Genomic DNA, 21,509 nt, shown 5'->3' with positions numbered 1-21,509 from the left:
TCAAATTTTGACTAGTGTGTTTAAAATCTCATTGTTAAACCAACAGTTTTTATTTTGATACATAACTCCTAATCATTTCCTTGACTGTTTAGCAACTCTTCCACTGAAGTACCCTATGACTGTTTTTTTTCCTGGTGCTAAAAGTTTGTAACGTGAAACTGAGACATTTTTTTCAATTGTCCTTTTTAGCCCCTCAACATATTCATATCTCGTGAAAATAAAATAAAAATAGGTGACTTTGGACTTGTAACTTCAATGATAGATGACCTACGGACAACAGAAAAGGGAACAAGATCATATATGAGCCCAGAACAGGTAACTGTTACTGCAGGTTTAATAGTAAGACATCAGAAGATATGAGTGTCTCCATAGTTATTCTTGCATTTAAGTCCAGATTTAGCCATCCCTGTCCTAATTTCTCCAGTACTAAACCAGTTGCCTAAAGTTTTCCAGGTGTGATCCTAAACCAGGATAGATTTTTTTTTTTTTTTTTTTAAACTGGAAAATCTGAAGCAAATTGCACAAGTCAGTTGTGAAATGAGGTGATCCTCTCTCATTGATACTGTCTTACGTTACAAAGTTTGAAGTCAGTGGGAGCTGTGGGTGATCAGCAATTTTGAAAATCAGGCCACTAATTTAGGTACCGAAATGTGAATTTGGGTAACTTTAGGCATCCATTATTGAAAATCTTGGCCTTAGAATCTCTGTGTCTGATTCCCTATCTGGAAGGGGGAATCAATTACTTATCCTACGTATGTGGGACTATGGATGCTTTAAAGTCTGTATATTTCATTTTACTTAACAGTAAATATTATCTCTGTTTCACAGATGGGGCATCTTTGGCACAGAGATTTAAGGACTTGTATGAGGGCCTGGTGGTCCCAATCATGCCGTCCTAAGGCAAAACTCCCATTGACTTCATAGGGATTTTAACTTGTATAAATACTGCAGAATTGAATTGTATGAAAACACTTCAATTATGATACATTTTTAGACCTAAAAGGCATGTCTGGTATATGCTATTTTTATTGTAATCACCACAGGCTGGAGACAAATATGGACAGGAAGTGGATATATTTGCACTAGGATTAATTCTCTTTGAAATTCTTTGGATATTTTCCACTGATGCTGAAAAATTTCAGGTAAGTAATCTTAAATTATTAATGAAAAATAGGTCAGAAGAAAACTATATAAGGCAAAATATGACTTGATGTATTACTTGTATATTATGTAGTGTTCCTTATTGCCCCATATGTCTGGAATACCTTCCTTATACCAGTACATCAGGTGTTCATCCTCTCTTCATTCTTGTCCTTCCTGAAAATTCATTTCAGTGAGGTCCACATATTCATATTACTTTTGTGAATAAAAGCTGTCTTCAAAATTTAAAACAAAAATTACCCTAGCACCATTCACTTGTCAATGTGTTTTGGTGCTCTCTGTTTGTCACCTCTGTGTAGCCTTTCATTTTATTTAAAGTGAATTTTGTAATGTGGTACTACACCACCCTGGGATCGGCTCTGGCAGCTACAGTTTCAATCTTAACAGAGTGAAAGTCACCTTTGCTACTTGCTTCAGATTTAGAGTCTCTAGGAACACATAAAGACCAAGGGTAGTGACCACACAGACATTCACGAGTACAAGATCTAGTCTGTTTTACAAGTTTTATTAAAGTTTCAGTTAAAGTTTTGAATACCCAAGCATACAGAAATTCTTTCCGAACCTACGCACAAGTTACAAATATAGTTTGACTCACATCCTTAACAAGTGTTAGGGTCTGATAGGTCTCTCATGAATTGATTATTAGTAGAGGGATGGTTCCTGCTGGAGTTTCCCATAGGAAACTCAATTTTCCTAATCTAGGCACCCTTTTTTATAATGTAATTCTGACTATACCTCATTAGCATTTCTGCACATCAAGCACCCTGCGGTTAGGGCATGTGTTAGCAAAACGTGATTACTGGGTATCTTGTAAGCAAAAAATTACTTTTACTGTTAATTTTTTGCAGTATCACCCACTGGTACGTCTTTTCCCGTAATCTTAGGGCATCGGGTTATTCTTCGGTCACTTAGTTATATCAGCATTTCTTAATTTGATGGCCTAGTATGGGTAAGCTAAAATCTTACAGGCCTCAGCCTGTAGGCCTTGCGTTTCCGCCCTACTTACTTTTACCCGGTACAATTCCTCTAAATACTGATCAATCTTATACTTCTATAATCCTACAAATTAACTCTAATTAACATACAATGAATATATATGACATTGATTAATCATAACATCACACAATAAATGAACAATAAACTAAAATCATTGGCTACATCTGCTATCTGTTGCATCCAATGAAGTGAGCTGTAGCTCACAAAAGCTTATGCTCAAATAAATTTGTTAGTCTCTAAGGTGCCACAAGTACTCCTTGTCTGTTTGCTATCTAGTCTGTCAGACAGCTCTGCTGTCTAGTACAGCAAACTTAATCTCCATCAGAGACGGGAAGAGAGAGCAAGCGATATGAATTGAGATACTTATGTGGCCCTCAGCAGTATGGTATCTGAGTGTATCATTATTTATCCTCACAAAAACCCTGTGAGGTAAAGAAATATTGTGTTATTTTACATGTGTGCAACTGAAGTACAGCGAGATTAAGACCCTGATCCTCCAAATACTTAACAACGTGTTTCAGAGTAGCAGCCGTGTTAGTCTGTATCTGCAAAAAGAACAGGAGTACTTGTGGCACCTTAGAGACTAACAAATTTATTTGAGCATAAGCTTTCATGGGCTAAAACCCACTTCATCGGATGCATGCAGTGGAAAATACAGTAGGAAGACACACACACACACAGAACATGAAACAATGGGTGTTATCATACACACTATAACGAGAGTGATCAGTTAAGGTGAGCTATTACCAGCAGGAGAAAAAAATAACCTTTTGTAGTGATAATCAAGATGGGCCATTTCCAGCAGTTGACAAGAATGTGTGAGGAACAGTAGGGAGAAAGATAAACATGGGGAAATAGTTTTACTTTGTGTAATGACACGTCCACTCCCAGTCTTTATTCAAGCCTAATTTAATGTTGTCCAGTTGCAAATTAATTCCAATTCAGCAGTCTCTCCAACGATTACAGACCTAAAAGTCGCAATATTACAACAAAAAAACTTCAAAAACAGACTCCAACGAGAGACTGCTGAATTGGAATTAATTTGAAAACTGGACACCATTACATTAGGCTTAAGTAAAGACTGGGAGTAGACGTGTCATTACACAAGGTAAAAGTATTTCCCCATGTTTATTTTTCCCCCCTACTGTTCCTCACACGTTCTTGTCAACTGCTGGAAATGGCCCATCTTGATTATCACTACAAAAGGTTACTTTTCTCTCCTGCTGGTAATAGCTCACATTAATGAGAGTGATGATAACATCCATTGTTTCATGTTCTCTCTGTGTGTGTGTGTATATATATATATATATATATATCTTCCCACTGTATTTTCCACTGCATGCATCCGATGAAGTCAGTTTTAGCCCACGAAAGCTTATGCTCAAATAAATTTGTTAGTTTCTAAGGTGCCACAAGTACTCCTGTTCTTTTAACCATGTGTGTAACTTTATGCTAGGGCTGGGTTGTAAAGGGTATATATATATATATTTTTTTTTTTAAATGAGAAATTAAAAAAAAAATCTTAAAAAAAATTTTTTCCATGGGAAAAAAACAGGTTGCTTTTGTCAAACTGAATTTTTTTTCAACGTTCAAAAAGCAAGAAAATGTTAGAATTTAGGTGTTTTGCTTGATTTTCACTATCTTTTCTCTCCCTTTATCCTCCAAAAGGGTAAGAATAAGGGAGGGGAGAAAAAAGAGAAGATAAGAGAGAACCCCCCGCAAAAAAACACTTGTTCAAAAATTAAACAAGTTTTTATTTGAAACAAATTGTTTCACTTTTTGATTAAAAAAATGATTTTTGAAATCAATATTGCTGCCAACATTTTTTGCCCTTTTTTAAAATTTTAATTAAAAAGACATTTTTCATCAGTAAACCTTTTTTACCGGCTCTACTTTATGCACATGAGTAGTCTTATTGAATTGTATGGTATTACTCAGGTGCATAAACTTACACATGTGTTTCAGTCTTTTCAGGATTGGGGCCTTGCGCAAAGTCACACAGTAAGTCTGTGGCAGAGACAGAAATTGAACCTGGAGCTACATCCCAGTCCAGTGCCTAACTATAAAACTATCCTCCTGTCCTGTAAAATATATATTGCATTTACCCGCATGGGACTGAAGCACTCTGCAGCTAGTAACCTACACACCCTGCTTTGTACTCTTGATGTCTGGGATGCTTTTTGGCTGGATTTGCTGACAGGTCAAATTACATTGAGGGGAGGGGAAAAGGGAAATGGCTAGTCTGATACGTGCTAAACTAAATCTCTGGGGTACCTTATTTTGCAGCCCTCATTCTGGCAAAACTTCCTTTTGAAGTCAGTGAGAGTTTTGCTCAAGTAAGGACCATAGGAATTGGTCAACAGGCATGTGTCTGATGACCAAAACAGAGGTTTCTGTCTTTGCCTTCAGCATTATTTTTTAAAATTAGACCTCTGATGCTACCTTTATCCTTTCTGCTGTAATGCTTGTCCTCTTGATTTAGTTGGGGATTGGTCCTGCTTTGAGCAGGGGATTGGACTAGATGACCTCCTGAGGTCCCTTCCAACCCTGATATTCTGTGATTCTCTTTCCCCTGCCTTGCTAATGCTGGTCACCTTCCTCTGTTATGTCTTGTCTTCAGTGACAGGCTTTTTGGGGCAGGGAGCATAGCTAAAATTTTCAAACCTGAAAACTGTGCCTGAAATTAAGCTCTTAAATCCATATATGAACACCTAACTAGATGTGATCTGATTTTTCAAAGGTACAAAGCACCTGCCACTGTTACTGACTTAATTTAGAGTGAGGGTTGCTCAGCATCTTTGAAAATTAGGCCACTTCTGTTTATGTACCTAAATACGTATTTAGGAGCATAATTTTAGGCACCTGGGTTTAAAAATGTTGGTCATTGTGACTTAGCACTGATTATTTAAAAGTGACTTAAAAAGGTGTTTTTGAATTTTTCTAATGGCATTCATGGTGTGTGTGTAACATAAGTCCTCCACATTATATTTATATTTTCTGTGAGATAGTAACCATAAAGCCCCATGGACATATTAATCACAGACTGTAATCTGAGTCTGAGATTTTTTTTCTTTCCTGCCTACCTCCCTTCCCTGTCTTGCATTCTCTGAAACACTGTAGCAATGTTAAAAGTAAAGATTGTGTGTGTGGTGGGGGGAATGCTATTTGCATCCCCTTGTCTCACAAGTAGCAATGATGCCCGCAGGGGCAGAGTTAAAGTCCTCTCCTGTAGATTTTTCCACGGGGTTTGGGATGCAGAACTACTGGTTTTTTTTAATTGACAGTGAGAACCAGGGATTTGACAAAAATGAGGCAGAAACAGGTCTTCATGGACCTTGAGGCTCATAAGGTGAAAAAGTCGTCAAACTCAAAGCTTTACAGAACACTTTTAAAAACACCTTACAGCCAAATTGAAAGCTTTCAGATACTTCCTTTGACAAATGCTGTCTTCTGAAGACTCGCTCTCTCCCTATCACTACATTTTGTGATTATTTTGTTTTCATACTTTGTGTGGTTCAATTGCAGAGCTTCAAAATGTAGTCAATGAAAATATCATACTAAAAAAATTATTTGGTGTCGTTTTTAGGAGTGGCACAAAATAAGAGAATGTGTACTTCCAGAGGAGTTCAGCAAGAAATTTCCGGCAGAGGTACAGTATAACACATTATTTCATCTATTTCCTCATTATTCATGTTCAGAATTTTATTTCCTCTAATATATACTGTACCTTGTTTGTTTGTTTTTTACAGAAACACATAATTGAGCAATTGCTCTCAAAAGACGTTGCAAAGAGACCTTCGGCATCTGGTGTACTGGAGCTTTTGAAGTTTGTTGCTAAAAAGAATCCAGATACAAAGAACGTACATACGTGTTAGGCACCCTGTTTAAAGGAACAACATAAGCTCTGTTTTGGTCTAGAATTTGACTCCCCCCCCCCCCTTAAAATTGCTGAAATGTGACAAACATATTTGGAATCTTAGGTTCAATCCTATTGTCCTGCACAAAACTTGGCTTTACATGGGGATCTCTGCAGGGTTTGGGGGAATGAAAGCCTCTTGTGATCCAGAGCATCAGTATAAATTTCTGCTTTATACCCCATAGTCTGGAGCCTTGTGCCCCTGCCCTTTCTCACCTCTGGGCAGGTGGTGGGTGTCGTGTTTTACAGGTGGATCAGCAGTCATGGACCCATAGTTATGTTCATCCTTGGCTGACGAGGGAACCGCTGTGCAGTATTACCCCATGGTACTTCATGGGGTGGAGAGGTCCGTCTACAGTCTGCCCCTGCTGTACAACAGAATGTCAGCAGGTCCAGTGCTTATTTCCATAAGTATGAAGGAGGCAGGATTTGACCTTTTATACTTAAGTTTGCTGCTGCCTGCTGTTTTAAATCTTTTGCTCTCTCCCAGCAGTAACCATTTATTTTTATGTCACCTAGAAATATTGTGGCTTTTTTACAGTAGGAAATTTTAGGAAAAATTGCCACTTCTGGCTGTATGGGTGGGAGTGCTAGGGCTAGGTTCACAAGAGGGACTTGGGTGCCTAGTGTAGCAGTTAGGCACGTAAGTCCAACATTTAGGCACCTTTTGTACTCACAAAATCACTGCTCAGCTGCCATCTAACCTTGTAGGCCCCTAAAGTCCCATGGTGACTAAGTTTCTACTGGTGAAGTCCCAGAGGCTCCCAACTTTTCGTGGCTGGACATGGTCACTCAGGATGTGGGAAACCTGGGGTCAAATCTCTACTCTGCTGGGTCCTTCCACCTCCCAGGAGAGTATCCAAACCACTGGTTTCAATCTCTTGTTGAAGCCGCTCCACTTTGTAGTAGCTAATGAAATATTCATAGGGCCAGAGAAAGAATTTGAGTGACTCTAGTGGTTAGATCGGTCACCTGGGAGGTAGGAAACTCAAGTTCAAGTCCCTTCTCCACATCAGGCAGTGTAGAGATTTGACCCCAGATCTCCTACATCCTGTGTGAGGGCTCTAACTGCTGTGCTATGGGGTGATCTTCCTTTGTGGTTTTTCATGAAAAATAATTGACCTGGCTTAGGTGCCTAAGTCAAGGAGAAAGGTGTGAATCCCAAGTGGAGATAGGTGTCTCCCTCTAGTTGGGACTTAAGCATTCAACTCCCTTAAGCCCCTGGGAGGCCACAAACAGCTTTCAGGGGGTCCACCAAGCAGGGCCAGTGTTAGACTCGCTGGGGCCCCAGGGCAGAAAGCTGAAGCCCCACCATATGGGGCTGAAGCCTGGGGCCGAAGCCTGGGACCCAGAGCCGATAACATGGGGCTGAAGCTGAAGCCTGAGCAATGTAGCTCTGCAGGGACCTTTGTGGTATGGGGCTCCAGGCAACTGCCCTGCTTGCTATCCCCTAATGCCGGCTCTGGCTTTTATATGCGGAAAACAAGTTATTGTGGTTCAAGTAGGCCGTGGAGTTTTTATAGCATGTTGTGGGGGCAGCATCAGAAAGAAAAAGGTTGAGAATCCCTGGCATAGGCCATATCCCTCTCCACAGCATTTCCACCTAAGCTAGGTAGGCTCAGTGGGCTGGCTTTTGTGAATCCCATTCTAACTCTCCCCATGCATTGTACATTGTGCCTAACTCAGGACTGTGAATTCCACTAAGAGGCAGGGCACCTACAAGTCCCCTTTGTGACTATATAGCCTCTTGTGTAGAGAAGGTTCATCTGTCTTTATTACTGTCTGACAGTGTGGGAAAATAGCTGAAGTTTTCTCTAGACAAGGTTTGTGTTGTGTGCTCTTCAGTGGCCGATTGGTATCTACATATAATTAGCAATAGCTAATATGCTTGTTGCTGGCACATAGACCAAAATATCTGTTAAAGCACTTTTGAAGTTGATTTTTATTACATTAGTATAATGAATTTCACTTCACTTAAAGACACCAGACAAGTTAATGTTTGCCAAATGGAAAATGATTAAATTTGGTAAAAAAGCATTAGAAATGTTATACATATTTGAAGATTGCAAGCTTTTTGGGCTTTTTGTCTTTATACCTGAATGTTAAATTATTAGCAAATTGCTGGTGCTGTATAAATAATGCTAATACGATGAGGGTGTTTCAAACAATGAAGAATTTAAAAATATTTAGGCTCTTAAAGAATGTGTCCCTTTGAGAATTAAAGCTCAGTTTAACGATTCACTTTATAGAAACCAGGTGTCACAATGAGTCAACACAGCAGTTTTCAAACTTTTTGAGCTGAGCCTCCCTTTGAGTTACAATTTTTGGTTATGCCCCCCAAACCCAGACAAAAGGAGGCGAGTCGGGGTAGAGGTGGTACTTCCTCCTCAAGCCCCGCCACTTGCCTTCTCCCCCTCTCCCAAATGTTCCTCTACACCTCCACAGTTTGAAACCTGAATTAACACGTAAGATCTGGTTTTTGTCTTTTGAAGATTGGGATTTGTCTCTGAAATGTAAATCCACATCCTGCCCAAGTCAGCTGTGTCAATTGCTTGGGCTCCACAATGTTCCCTCAGTAGCAGCCTCATTGTAATTATGTGGTCTCCAATCTCTGTCTACTTCCCAGGAGAAGAGTCTGTGACACCACCTCACTCTCCAACTATATATACCACATGGAGACAGGGACGCTGGAACAGTTTGTATAATGGGGTTCTTGAGAGCTATTGAACCAAACTGTAAACTCTGTATATGATGGAAACCACTTCAAGCCAGGGCGTGCTGCAGCACCCCCAAGTTCCAGCACCTATGCATGGAGATGAGTTGTGGTGAGGCAGGTGCCACAGACAAAGTGGTTGTGGAGGGAAGGGAGAGTGCTATCAGTAAGAGGCCAAGGGACCTTCAGATTAAGGAAACAATCTCCAATAAGTTGTGGAGAGGGAGAGTGACCCCAGTAAATACCATCCCCTCCCTGCACTCCCAATCTTTTTCTCTCTTCCCCCAGGATACCAACCCTGTCCTATAAGATCAAGGAGTTCAGTTGAGTCTTTAACATTGGGTTGCATAGTTCAAGCACTTTAGATTTTTGGTGGGCATGTTTTAATAGTAAAGCCCTGGCTGTGCTTATAAAGAGCAGTTGGAGGTAGGAATCAGGTTGTTACAGGCATTTTTAACGCTTTCATCATAGCAACATGTCAGTGCCAAAGGGTAACATAATAATTCCTTAAAAGCTGTTTGTAGAAATTAAGGCCCCAGTCTTGCAGTGAGCAGAGATCTGCCTGCTGATATCCTTGTGCCTTTGTAGGAATCCATTGGTCCACCTGCAGACCTCATTGCAAAAACAGGGCCCAAATTTACAATGTTAGGTTTGTAGATAAAGTACTATTTTGATTCTTAGAAACAGTGGATAAATTCACAATTTTTGTTCTTATACTGATCAAGTATTAGAATGAATAGTATGCCTGAAAAAAACCCCCAGCCACTGCAGGATAGCAGATGTGTTCTTAAGTCTGTGCTCTCTGAAGTAGGGAAATTTTGGTGCTGGCCTGCTATCCAGTGTTCAATTTTATATAAATTCTAAACTTGTGGTGCATTCTTCTGTAACAAATGAGAATACATGTAAGCTTTGCTCAGTCGTTTTGAGGTGACTGTAAGTGTTTGCTGCTTCCCCATTAAAACAAATGTTTGAAATCTTCCTGTTTTGGACAAATTCCTCTTTCCTAATGACTCAAGATGCCAGTGAGAGTATATCCTAGCCCAGAGAAAAGCCACCTAATTGGATTTCCTTTCCTCTCAGGGAAAGTTCTGTAATATTCATCTGTGACAAGGTATACCAGACCTTCTGAGGCCATCTGCTGAAGGTCTTGTGGCCCTGCCACACCCCGTCCCAGAAAAGGGCAGTGGAAAGGATCCTCCGAGCTGCCTAGAGTGGCTGTGTGCGACACAGCCAATCAGGACCCAGCAGGTCCGATAAGATGGACCTGCAGGGCAAGAGTAAGTTCAGTCCCTTGCTGGAGCTGGAGGAGCGTGGATGGTGTGTAACTGGCTGAGGGAGCTGCAGGATCTGGGACAGGGCAGTGCTGCCACAAGCCGGGGAGAGTGAGAAGGGTGAAGATGGCAATCAGGCCAAGGGGAAGCGGACCAGGGAATTAGAGCAGTGGCCCGACTTAGATGAGGGACACAGTGGATGGCTGCTCTCAATAGGGTCCCTGGGCTGGGACCCAGAGTAGTGGGTTGGCCTGGGTCCCTCCCCCCCCCCACCCATTAGCCACTGGGCGAAGTGGCCTGGATGTTGAAGCACCCCAGAGCAGGAACTGAACTGCAGTAGCCTAGCTGGAGAGCTGTGGTCAGAAAGGCCCTATGAGGGTGAAGAGTCTTCAGAGAGAAAGCCCCCATACCAGGGTTGGGGGACTACTGGATTGATTGGGAGCCGAGCCCAGGGAGGGCTAGAGAGATATTCCAACCAAGGGATACTGGGATAGACCCCTCTTGGACTGTTTTTTCTGGAGGGGGTTTGTTTGCCTACACATTCAGACACGTGAGACTTGGCCGGAGGGCTGAGTCACCGCAGACCTACCACAAACAGAGAGAGTCCATGCACATGCACTCAGCCAAGGGGGTGCTTGTGAGACATGAATGTGCCCTGTCACAACATCTTACTGGCATGGAATAACTGAGAGGTCCTCTGCCACTTGCCCATTAAACTTCAAGATTTACAACAGTAAAGTCTCTGTTCACCACAACTGATGGGTAGGTGGTTGTCTCAGTCCAACTCTATGACGTGTCTAACACAAGCTGCTGCCTGCCTTACAGTAAAAGCTAATTCTTCTAGTTCAGCTCCTTTTTCTGTCATCATTATGGATTTACTTCCACTAGCAGTTGCTGCTCATGGACAATGCTGCCACTGTTCAGTAGGTACTGATTGAATGGAACCAAGTTGGACAAAAAGATAGTTACAAAAAGCTGTTTAATTATGAACAAAACACTTTAAAAATACCCACTAAATTGATGAAATTTAGAGTTTCTATACAAACATCCACATTTACGTTAAGCAATAGTGATTGATACAAGGTCAGACCATTTTCAACCATCAGCATTCACATCTGGCTGATTATGTTGACAAAAAATAAACTTAAGATTCAAATCAGACATCCTCATGGAGGACACATATTAAATGACTTGTCTAACACTGTATACTATAAAGACTTAACCAATATTCACTGTCAACTGATTATCTTCTATTCCATGCTTTATGTTATGTGGGAAACGAAGGGCAGTGTTTATTTCCCCAACGAAGCCTTTAAAATGTTGGTTACAAAGTCAAGTACTGTCCATTTCAAATCTCCATCCGTTCACAATCTCTCACACACACAAATTTAGCAGTCTGAACCTAGGTACCTCCAACTGGAGGCGTACAGAAATAATAAACCATAACAATTTGGTGCAGTTAGCTGCCTGTCCTCTGAGGTGCAAGACTGGAATTGCAGAGATAGTACCAACTAGTTTTTAGTTTGGTAGAAACCTGCAAGCCTCAACCTAAATTATTTTGCATTAAGTACATATGTAAATTTGTAATTCCTATTAAATAGTGAGTTCAATGACTAGCTTCACTTTAAAAAAAAATCCAAAATCTACAAATGCTTCTGTGCTTTCAAAAGTGTGTGCTCTGAACCTTTCAATATGTCTTTCCACCTGCGTACTTGTGTGAATTCTTGATGTCCCATGGAGATATTTTAAAATACTGCTGTGAATCAACAATATTTTTCCAGCGTTCCTTTTATTATAAAGATTTTAGTCATGATCTGCTGAACTATCTCCAGGGCAGTTTGAAGATAAATCTGCAGCCTCTACAGTATAAAGGAAAATAAGATTAATATTTCAGGTATGTGAAGAAAAGATCTATAATCTTCCAAATCTTATTTAAAATAAGAGAGGGGTGGGGAGTCAGAAGAAAAGTGATGTGCTAATCTAACACTGGAGAAACAATACAAACAGATTAAGTTAATTCCAAATGGGGTTGTAGGTTGAAGTTCTTATAAACTTATAAAATAGAAAAGTGATGCTCAGGTGGGATTCATGAGGGATGTCTCAGAGGAGAATGTTACCAATTTGGCCACAAAATATTGATTCAGAGCCCATTATTGACCATTCACTAGTCCTGGAACCCAACAGAAGAGAAATGACTGAATTCAACCAATATATACAAAAGTTACTTCCAAGGATATCATTAGTGGCACTGGCCTCCATGGGAGTTTTGCTGGGGTAAAGAATGAATAAATAAGAATTGCAGGATACGGCTCCAAATACATAACCAAAGGAAAATTATATCCAAGATGGATTTAACTCTTACCCTCATAGGCTGTTCCACACCAGATACAATAAAGATGCTCTTCTCTTAAATAGGCAGTCAGGATTTGTAACTTCTCTATTGCCTGTATATATACATACAGAGAAATATATTTTATAGCTTTGAGAAGGAATTACAATCACAGTCCTGGATGAGCCCCTGGGATACACTGTCTTCCCTGCTAATCAATAGTTCTGTGGCTCAAAAGGGCTCGCTAAGAAAAGATCACACGATACTGCAATCAAAAACATGGAAACCTTAGTACACTGTAACTGATACTACAGCCCAAGTCTCCAAATTGTGGCTTGTGGTGCACCGATGATCTATGGAGAACTAGCTGGTTAAAGGATGTTGGCTTGTTCTTTATTTTCACCTACTAAACAACTAAAAATATCCTACTTCAATTGAATGATGTTCCTGATAGGATTCTTTTTATCACCCACCTCCGCCACAGACTGAACTCATTAGAATAACACCACTGGTGGGTTCTTGGGCATAAAGGACATAATTTTCAAAACTGACTGTTTTGAGGGCCCTGATTTTTAAGAGGCAATTACTCAGCATCTTCTGAAAACTAGACCCATCAAGTGTAAAATTGGGCACCTAAAAATAAGACACCCAAAATCACTACTCTTTTGAAAATTTTGGCCCAAAGGTGAGGTAGTGCTATTTAATTTTGCTCTTTTACTCCAAATCAGTACAATCATGCTTTATACTCCACCTAATATTATTGCAAAATCACTTTGCAAGGCAGAAAGAGAGACCACTTAGAACTTTAATACACACATACATGTTTTACAAATAAAGACCGCTTCATACTAACTTCTGTTTCAGCACTCACACTTAAGTCTGAACCTTTGTATTCATCCTTTTCTTCCTCCTCTTGATCTTTTTCTTCTTGCTCAGGTTCTGTCCAGTACCAAATCTCCTTGGGAACGTTAATATCCTTAAAAATAAAAAAAAATTACAAGCAAAGTTCTCTCTGTCGCTATAGGTTTCTCCAGCAGATGCCTGATGAATGCAGTTTATAATGGGACAAGTATCACTTTATAAACTTTGTTATAAAGTACGATCTTGAGACACTGAAGCTTCAAGAATAGAACTGATCGAATTTAGATCACATTGGACCACAGCAAGGGTTATCTGTGGGTTTGTTGCTTTTTAAAAACAAATTTAAAGTTTTTATTAAAATAAACTTTTGTGCCAGATATGCTAGTAAAGTTCAAGACTGCACAGCAAACTATTCTTGTTTCTTTTGTCACTGGTTCTCTTTATTGCCCATGTCCACTTTCAGAAGGCTCTTTTTATGACTTTACAGTTCAAAATCCTGAGTCTGCACATGCCCATCATTGTGAAGCTCCTCCCTCACCTAGGATGGCAGGTGAGCAGCCTCCTCTGAGCCAGACTGAGAAGCCTGACACAAGCTACCACGAGACATAAAAATAGTAAATGGTTAGTAAGGTGGAAGAGGCCTTCTAGCTGATATCTGAAGTATCCTTAAAAAGCTTACACACCAAAATGAATTCACATGGAACATATTTCTTGTCTCTAAGCCCAAGGATGTAACTTCTGTCGCATATAAGCTCTATTGGACCACGGGACACAGGCTCTCGCAGTGCAGCATTCCCCCAGGCTGGCTACTAGCAAGCTGGCAATAGGCACACACCAACTCCTAAGCCCTCTGAGGATACGCTTGGTGTGTCCAGCATCTGTTCCACTGGACATTCACATAATTCCCAGATCCTCTGCTCCCAAAGGAACAGTCCACCCCTGCTTGCCAGTTATACTTTAGATCACAGCACTGCTTAAGATACAACATTTAGATTTGTTTACAGAGAAAATATAAGTTTATTTAACAAAGATTCAAATCATAGCATGCAGAAATATTGGAAACAAAGGGTTACATACAAAATAAAATCATAACACAGGTACCAGAGCCTAAACTTAATTAACAAGACACGCCCTTCTTTAATTAAGTTTAGCTCACCCCAAAGTCTTCCCAGTGTTTTTCAGCAAAGCCTGGCTGTCATCCTTTTTTCATAAGGCAAACACATGGTCAACTTACTTCCTAGATGAAGGATAATTGGGTTACCTCTGCACCCCCAGATATAGTTCCACCAATCCACTGTCTTTACTTGTAAAAAGGGTAATCCCCCATACCTTGTTTTTTTCCTGTCTAGAATCTCCCCCTGGAGACTTTGCAATCACTTGATTAGTATTTTTTTCAGACTGTAGATAGGCATTCATTGTGAAGTATACATCACTCAATCTGCATATAGCCAGTCAGCCAGAAAAGTTTCTTGTTTGAAAGAAACTTGTTTAACACCTTTTGGTGACCAGCTCCAAGTCAGAAACTGTAAGAACATCATTTTCAGTGTGTGTGTGTATATATATATATACACACACATACACACCGTAAGAACATCATTTTCTGTGTGTGTGTATACACACACACACACACGTAACTCCTTACATATTATCCATCAATAAATTTCATAATGATCATGATGACCAGTGTGACACAAGCTTTTAGTAGAGATCTTACATTACATCCTTTGGTGAACTAGGATGTAGATACTAGACCCATGGGATCCCTGTAACCCTTATGCACCCTGTGCCCTCTGCCAGTTGGCACCAGGAGGTCCCCGGGTAACACAGGGCATCTCAGGGCATTGCCACTTCAGTCCAGTAACACCCCATATTATACAAAACTGTTAAGAAGTGAAATAATATTGTTGTACATGAAGACTGACGAATTTGTAGCCAGCTCTAAACTATAAACCATCCTTCCACACCAAAGCAGCGTATTAGCCTTACCTTTTGTGTGTCTAATTGCTGACAGGCCCGCTGGCTTTTTCTAAGGTCCCCTTCTATCTTACGTTCTTCTTGTTTGCTTTTGAATCTCATTCTGTCAATAAAAAAGTTGCTAGCTACAATCAACAGGCAGATAACAAATCCACATATTATAGGCAAGAACTTATTGTAACATAAAGAGTTGACATTTTGGACACACCATAGTTCCCCACAACATTTGTAACTCTGCTCCTTTGTACAGGCATACAGTTCTCTGATAGGATCAGAGAAGGCCATCCTAAACAGGACCATGCTGAAGCTTAAGAATTGTAAATTTATAATTGTAAAGTTATATGTACGTATGTGTCTTCCTTGAGGAGGCTACATTTAAATAGTTTTTAAAACAGATTTCTGGTTTAAATTGCACCCTCTAATAAATGGCAATATATACATTATTTTGTCTGTCCCCGAGCATTGCTAATGTTCATAGTAACATTAGGGGCACAGCAGAGGGAATTTATGTATTTTTGTTTTCTTGTGTCAAACCATTTTTTCTTTTAAAATAATTGGCAATTACTCTCCTCAGGGCCCACTCATCACACAAATGTTATTCAGAATTGATAAGACATTTTGATGATAGTCAAACCTGAGGCAGCTAGTACCACTTTAAGATAAGTGTGAAACCGGGATCCTTTATTACATTACCTGAAAATGTTTACAATAACATGAAAATAAATCATCTTACCTAAACTGATCTGCAGCCTCTTCATCTGCTTGTTTTTTCATATGAATCTTTTTTCTGTAGTTTTCTAGCCTTTCTTCTGCTTTCCGCTTTTGTAATTCTTCATGACCAAGCCCACCTCTGCCTGTTTAAGTTCAAAACACTGTTGTGAGCAGCTGAGAGACTGTGAACTCCAACTAATTATAAGAGGTAAATATTACACACCTGTTTTAATGTTCAGAGGAATAGGCTCAACAATGCCTTCTCCTGTAGGAAAAAAGGGCAGACAGCTTATGAAGTCAGGTCTCTCCCCAAATCATAAACACAGTCGATCCAAGTATACATAAGATTTTGCCACTGAACAATTGGTTTTTATGGTATTTTTTTTTTTTTTAACAGATGGATAAATCAAGCATCACGGTGCACTGACAATGGACTGGCGGATCAGGCATTCCTTATTTTCTCTGTTGAATTGTAGTGTTGCTATGTGCTTCATTCAGGCTGCTGCCCTACGCACCAAACAAGGATGGCTTAATTTGATAGGCATAACATATTAGTAATTAATAATAATCATTAATAATACACTGCACCCTTCTGTAGCATCTTTCATATGAGAATCTTCACACACTTTACAAACATTCACTAACTAAGCATCAGTATGCCCTCACTATTCACTCATAGAATGCAACATTTATTCATCCCCTAGTGATTTACTCTGGATAGATCCCAGATGATAGTTTTGCTTCACTAGGGCTCTGTGTAGAAGGACTTAGTGTCTATGTGCACAGATCCCTTTCCAGAATCAAGCTGTAAATTTGTGCAGATTGGAAATAGGTTCTTTAATATTAAAAGTTACTTGCTTGGAAGGAACACCAAAATCAAAAGGCTATGCCCTGCTCCAGCTAGTAAGATTCTTGTAAACTATCATCCACATCTGAAATACCATTTAGTTAGTAGCAGTACTGTTTCTTTCTCCTCCAATTCCCCCATATCCCTCACCCTTTTTATTTCAGAGATTTTAAGGGCTTGCTCTCACCTTCTGTGCTTTCTTCTGCTGTGCCAAGGTGGCAGTTAAGAACTACGCTAACAGACAGGAGTTCTTACAGAGGTATTCATTTAATTCATCGAGAGATAGGTGGAATGGTATTAGTAACAGGTACCCTTTTAAACCCACATTTTGAAAAATGGGCATACATCTAAATTCTTAGAAGTTAACAAACTTACCACTCTTGCCAAGGGCCTGCCCACTTTTGTACCCCATCTTTTGGAGCAAAGCAAAGCCTCTGTTTTCATTTCCTAAAGCACTTTTCAACACAGTGTCACGTCTCTCTCTTTCCTCTTCTTTTAGGCTCTTTTGTCTATTTTTCTGGTTAGCTTCTCTCTGCTTTTCTTCTTTTTGAATAGCTTCTTTCACATGCCTCACCATTGGCAATCCTGGCCTGACATCCTGTCTAAGGGAAAAAATAAGTATTAATACTGTCTTTTTTTTTTATTAAGAGGCAATAAATGTTTAATGTCAGCATAATCCATTACAATGAAATGGCGAGGACATAGAGCAGCTTTGGATAAGCAACCTCTAGTGCAGGGGTAATCAATTATTTTTTGTCAAGGTCCAAATTTCGTCATCAAATTTATTTTTGTCAAGGTCCAAACTCCAGAGAAAATATATAGCTACCACTTGAGAATGGGGAGTGACTTTAAGACTGGGGAGGCCTAAATTGAAAATCTTAAGCTCTGATTTCTCCATATCTTTGAATCACTGCACTTCCATTCTAATACCAAATTTTTCAATTGCTTGTAATGGACTCAAAAATTATCTTTTGGGCCAAAACTTCTAATTCATACTGTTTGTGGTAGAAATTTGAATACAATTCATTGTGCTGTTTGAACTATAAATGTGTGAAACCCTTAAGAAAATAGATCAATATTACCGTAATTTTTTTCACTCTGAAAACTCAGAAATAACTTTGTTCTAAAATGGTGGCTGCTCGTAATCCATGGAAAACATAACTTTGATTTTTCTGATGTATGACTAAAATGTCAAATATAACGTGCATTAAACTTCCTTAAAAAAGAAATTAAATTATTTCCTCTATAACAATGTCCCTACAGCTGAAGGTCAGACATTTAATGGAGAACCTGAAACCTACTCAATTAAACTAAAAAAAGGTTAAAAGTAGTTTCAGCTACACTACTTGTTGCTTAATCCCTCCTACTAATTCTTGTAGCTTTACCACATCTTGCAAACACACATGCTTCACTCGAGTAAACCTTTAAATGACTTTTAAGAATGACAATAATTGTATTACCTATTCTGTAATATAATTGCAAATAGAGACTATGTGTAAACTTTTAACACACAGTCAAAATGGTGTTTCTATCTGGATGCTCTCCCATCCCTACAGACCTTATCTTTTCCCATTCTCTTCTCTGCAATGCAACTGACATATCAAAGGGGATCCCATACAGCTCAATGCAAGTGTTTGGTTGCATCTTACAGAAATGCTCTTGCCTGTACAATAACTAACCAGTTTAAAAGATTAGCTCTTAAGGAAAGAATCCTTTGAAAGAGTTATTTATCCTGCCTGCTAGACTACTATACAGCTCAGATGAATTCTTTCTTGTTTAGGATCTCAGGATACTCTGTTGATGCTGAGAAATGGCAGTTACCAGAAGAGTTTCATTGGTAGCTAATCTTGCCTCATTTCCATTTCCACCTGGACATATGTCTCTACAACAGAACTGGTGAAGACTTGTAAGGAATACAGTGCTCCTCAACTTTCCACCTTAGCCACATACAAATAATTTATATTTTGGAGGACAGGCATAGTAAATGCAAAAAAAAAAAAAAAAAAAAAAAAAAGTACAGAGGGGGAGAGGCCCAATTTTTTTGAAGTAATTAGTGATCTGAGGTGCCTTGAATTTTTGGTGCCCAACCTGAGACACCTTAAAGGGTCCTCCTGATTTTCAGAAGGTACTGAGCAAAGGTACAGTCTCTGAAAACCAGGCCCTTTAAGATGGCATCCAATATTTAAATGGCGGCATCCAATATCAATAGCCACTTTTGAAAAATTAGGCCTAAATTTTCAATTTGGCCAAAATACTGCTTGCTCTACTCATTTGAATCATCCCATTGAAATCTCCCAGTGACTTGGGTGAGAATGAAAAGAGGATTTGGCCCTTAATGAGATACCTGGAAATTGACAGAATGGTTGATTCAGAGATGACAGGCTCTTCATAAACACTAGGGAAAAACTCAGTGAGTAAATCCCCAAAATGATCAGTATTGTTACTGGATGTAGATGTGTATGATCTACTTAGGCAAGCTACTTACTGCACATTAATAAAAGAATCAGACATATAGTCGTCGTCTTCTTCTTCCATGTTTAATATGTGTACCCTGTTCAGATCCTCTTACCTATAATGAATGAAGATATTTTATTGCACATTTTACCTTTTTAAAATGAATGGAATTGAAATAAGAAGACTGTTTTCGGGCTGAGATAAACTCACAGGTTCAGGTTTGCTATATTCAATACTGGACAAGTGCCAAAAAACACTACTAGACTGAGGGACTGACAGCAGTTTTATCATTTGATATTTTGGGAATTACCAGGGGTAGAAATGAATGTTTCAGTTATCGTCCTTGATCTCGTCTCTTGCTCAGTATAGTTCTATGGCAGCCTCACCTTGGGGACTATTGTTACTTTAGCAGGGTTACACCTCAGCTAGGGAAAAAAAAGACTACTATGTCAGTTGCTCTGATAATGCACTTGTCTAGATTTAACTTGACCCTCTTTTTCCTCGATATCCACACTTGGTATTTTTGGCATAATTTTCTTCTGTGGTTGCCCAAATTGTCTACAATTCAAAAAGCTTTTCTCCTCTTTAATTTTAAATACTTCTTGGGCTAAATAAATACCACAGGACAAATGGGTGAATCTGTATCTTTTATGAGGTTTTAAACATCATCAGAGCATTACAATTTCTTTGTCCACATTTTTTCTGCCAGGATTGGCATCCAGGGCACTGAAAAACTAGGCATCAGACAATTCACTATTTAATCAAGTTTAGGCTCCCGTTAATGTTCTCACTTTGTTCGGATTTTGTGAATTTAGGCAAAACTATCTTGAACTTTCTGCACCATCACCATGGAGATGACCCATTTGGTAGATCATCTAACCTGGCAGTTACGCCCACATTTTTTAATCTCAACATTTCTTTAAACCATTCAAGCTCACAAGACAAATGGATGTTTTTTTATTGAAGCATATGATATAAAATAAAAAGGAATATCCATCCATCTTAATCTTGAATTCCCTAGAAAATTTCCCTAATAAATTAAATATATTTTTGTATTCTTACAGGGTCTTGATACTGCAAATACTTAGGCAGGTCTTAACTTACTACCCTGAGCAGTCCCACTGAAATCAAAATTTACAAAAAGTGTCACTTAAGTAAAATTAAATACAATTTAATTAAATTAGAAGTTGGTGCAATAAAAGATACTAGCTTGCCTATCTCGTCTAAGTAAAATTACAGACACATTTTTTGAAGGAGGGGGGAGGAGGAGGGCTAAAGCATGAGGTCAACATTTTCCATTTTTACCACAAACACAAGACATTTTTGCAGAATTCCAGCTATGAAGATCTGGAAGTTATAACCCGCAGAGTCCGAAAATCAGGCAAAAAATAAAGCCAGTCTGATGTTCAGTGACTGCTGCTTTGCTTCATATCTTAAGAGTTTACAAGCCCCAATTACTACCTGCACAACCAGCCTCCACCCCCAAAACCTCCCAGTATCTCCAGCCACTCCACCCCAAAACCTCCTAGCATTCCCACTCACCCCCCTCAGCACCCCCAGCCACCCCACCCCAAAACCTCCCAGCACCCCCCCGCCACCCCACCCCAAAACCTCCTAGCATTTCCACTCTCCCCCTCAGCACCCCCAGCCACCCCACCCCAAAACCTCCCAGCATCCCCAGCCACCCCTCAGCACCCCCAGCCACCCCACCCCAAAACCTCCCAGCACCCCCCCGCCACCCCTCAGCACCCCCAGCCACCCCACCCCAAAACCTCCCAGCATCCCCCCGCCACCCCTCAGCACCCCCAGCCACCCCACCCCAAAACCTCCTAGCATTCCCACTCACCCCCCCTCAGCACCCCCAGCCACCCCACCCCACAACCTCCCAGCATTCCCCCGCCACCCCTCAGCACCCCCAAAACCTCCTAGCATTTCCACTCACCCCCCCTCAGCACCCTCAGCCACCCCACCCCAAAACCTCCCAGCCACCCCTCAGCACCCCCAGCCCAAAACCTCCCAGCCCGCCCCCCGGGCGGCCTCTCACCCCCCGCTCTCTCTCTGGGGCTCGGTCCTGCGCACTCTCTGCTCCGGCGCTTCCTGGGTGCCGGGCTGCGCCTGCGCCCGACCCGGCTCTTCCTGCCGCCGGGGGGAGTCTCGGTGCGCTGCTGAGAGGGGCCCGTCGGGCTCTGCTGGGGCCACCGCTGGCGGGTGAGTGCGGGCCCGGGGGGCTCGGCGGCACCCGGGGAGCTGCTCGGAGGGGAAGCGGCCCGGGGGCA

The 21,509-nt window shown here is 40.5% G+C and overlaps 3 protein-coding genes across 7 annotated transcripts in view; 2 read left to right on the top strand and 1 right to left on the bottom strand.

The window, feature by feature from the left end:
- EIF2AK2 (eukaryotic translation initiation factor 2 alpha kinase 2) overlaps positions 1–9,762 on the top strand; it is a 42,768-nt gene extending 33,006 nt beyond the window's left edge. For both annotated transcript variants that reach the window (XM_077813543.1, XM_077813544.1), the window contains 4 exons: positions 190–315; positions 1,044–1,142; positions 5,744–5,806; positions 5,907–9,762. In XM_077813543.1, coding sequence (XP_077669669.1) covers positions 190–315; positions 1,044–1,142; positions 5,744–5,806; positions 5,907–6,032 — 414 coding nt within the window. In that variant the 3' untranslated portion in view covers positions 6,033–9,762. The remainder of the gene's footprint in view (positions 1–189; positions 316–1,043; positions 1,143–5,743; positions 5,807–5,906) is intronic.
- Positions 9,763–11,019: 1,257 nt separating this feature from the next.
- On the bottom strand, positions 11,020–21,411 carry GPATCH11 (G-patch domain containing 11). Of its 2 annotated transcripts, none has more exons than XM_077813541.1 (9): positions 21,278–21,411; positions 19,265–19,348; positions 17,155–17,381; positions 16,156–16,197; positions 15,955–16,075; positions 15,234–15,324; positions 13,258–13,362; positions 12,420–12,501; positions 11,020–11,916 (listed from the first exon to the last, which is right to left on the bottom strand). In XM_077813541.1, the coding sequence occupies exons 2-9, from the start codon at positions 19,312–19,314 to the stop codon at positions 11,861–11,863; spliced, it is 774 nt and encodes a 257-aa protein (XP_077669667.1). In that variant the 5' UTR covers positions 19,315–19,348; positions 21,278–21,411; the 3' UTR covers positions 11,020–11,860. The 2 variants fall into 2 exon arrangements, with proteins under 2 accessions (XP_077669667.1, XP_077669668.1); XM_077813542.1 differs by lacking the exon at positions 21,278–21,411 and adding an exon at positions 20,539–20,673.
- Positions 21,369–21,509, top strand: part of HEATR5B (HEAT repeat containing 5B) — a 94,795-nt gene continuing 94,654 nt past the window's right edge. For all 3 annotated transcript variants that reach the window (XM_077813538.1, XM_077813535.1, XM_077813539.1), the window contains exon 1: positions 21,369–21,441. The gene's annotated coding sequence lies outside the window, so the exon portion shown is untranslated. The remainder of the gene's footprint in view (positions 21,442–21,509) is intronic.

The sequence above is a fragment of the Eretmochelys imbricata genome, chromosome 3, assembly GCF_965152235.1.
Source record: "Eretmochelys imbricata isolate rEreImb1 chromosome 3, rEreImb1.hap1, whole genome shotgun sequence".
Classification (NCBI taxonomy): Eukaryota; Metazoa; Chordata; order Testudines; family Cheloniidae; genus Eretmochelys; species Eretmochelys imbricata.
This window is presented reverse-complemented; position numbering and strand designations above follow the sequence as displayed.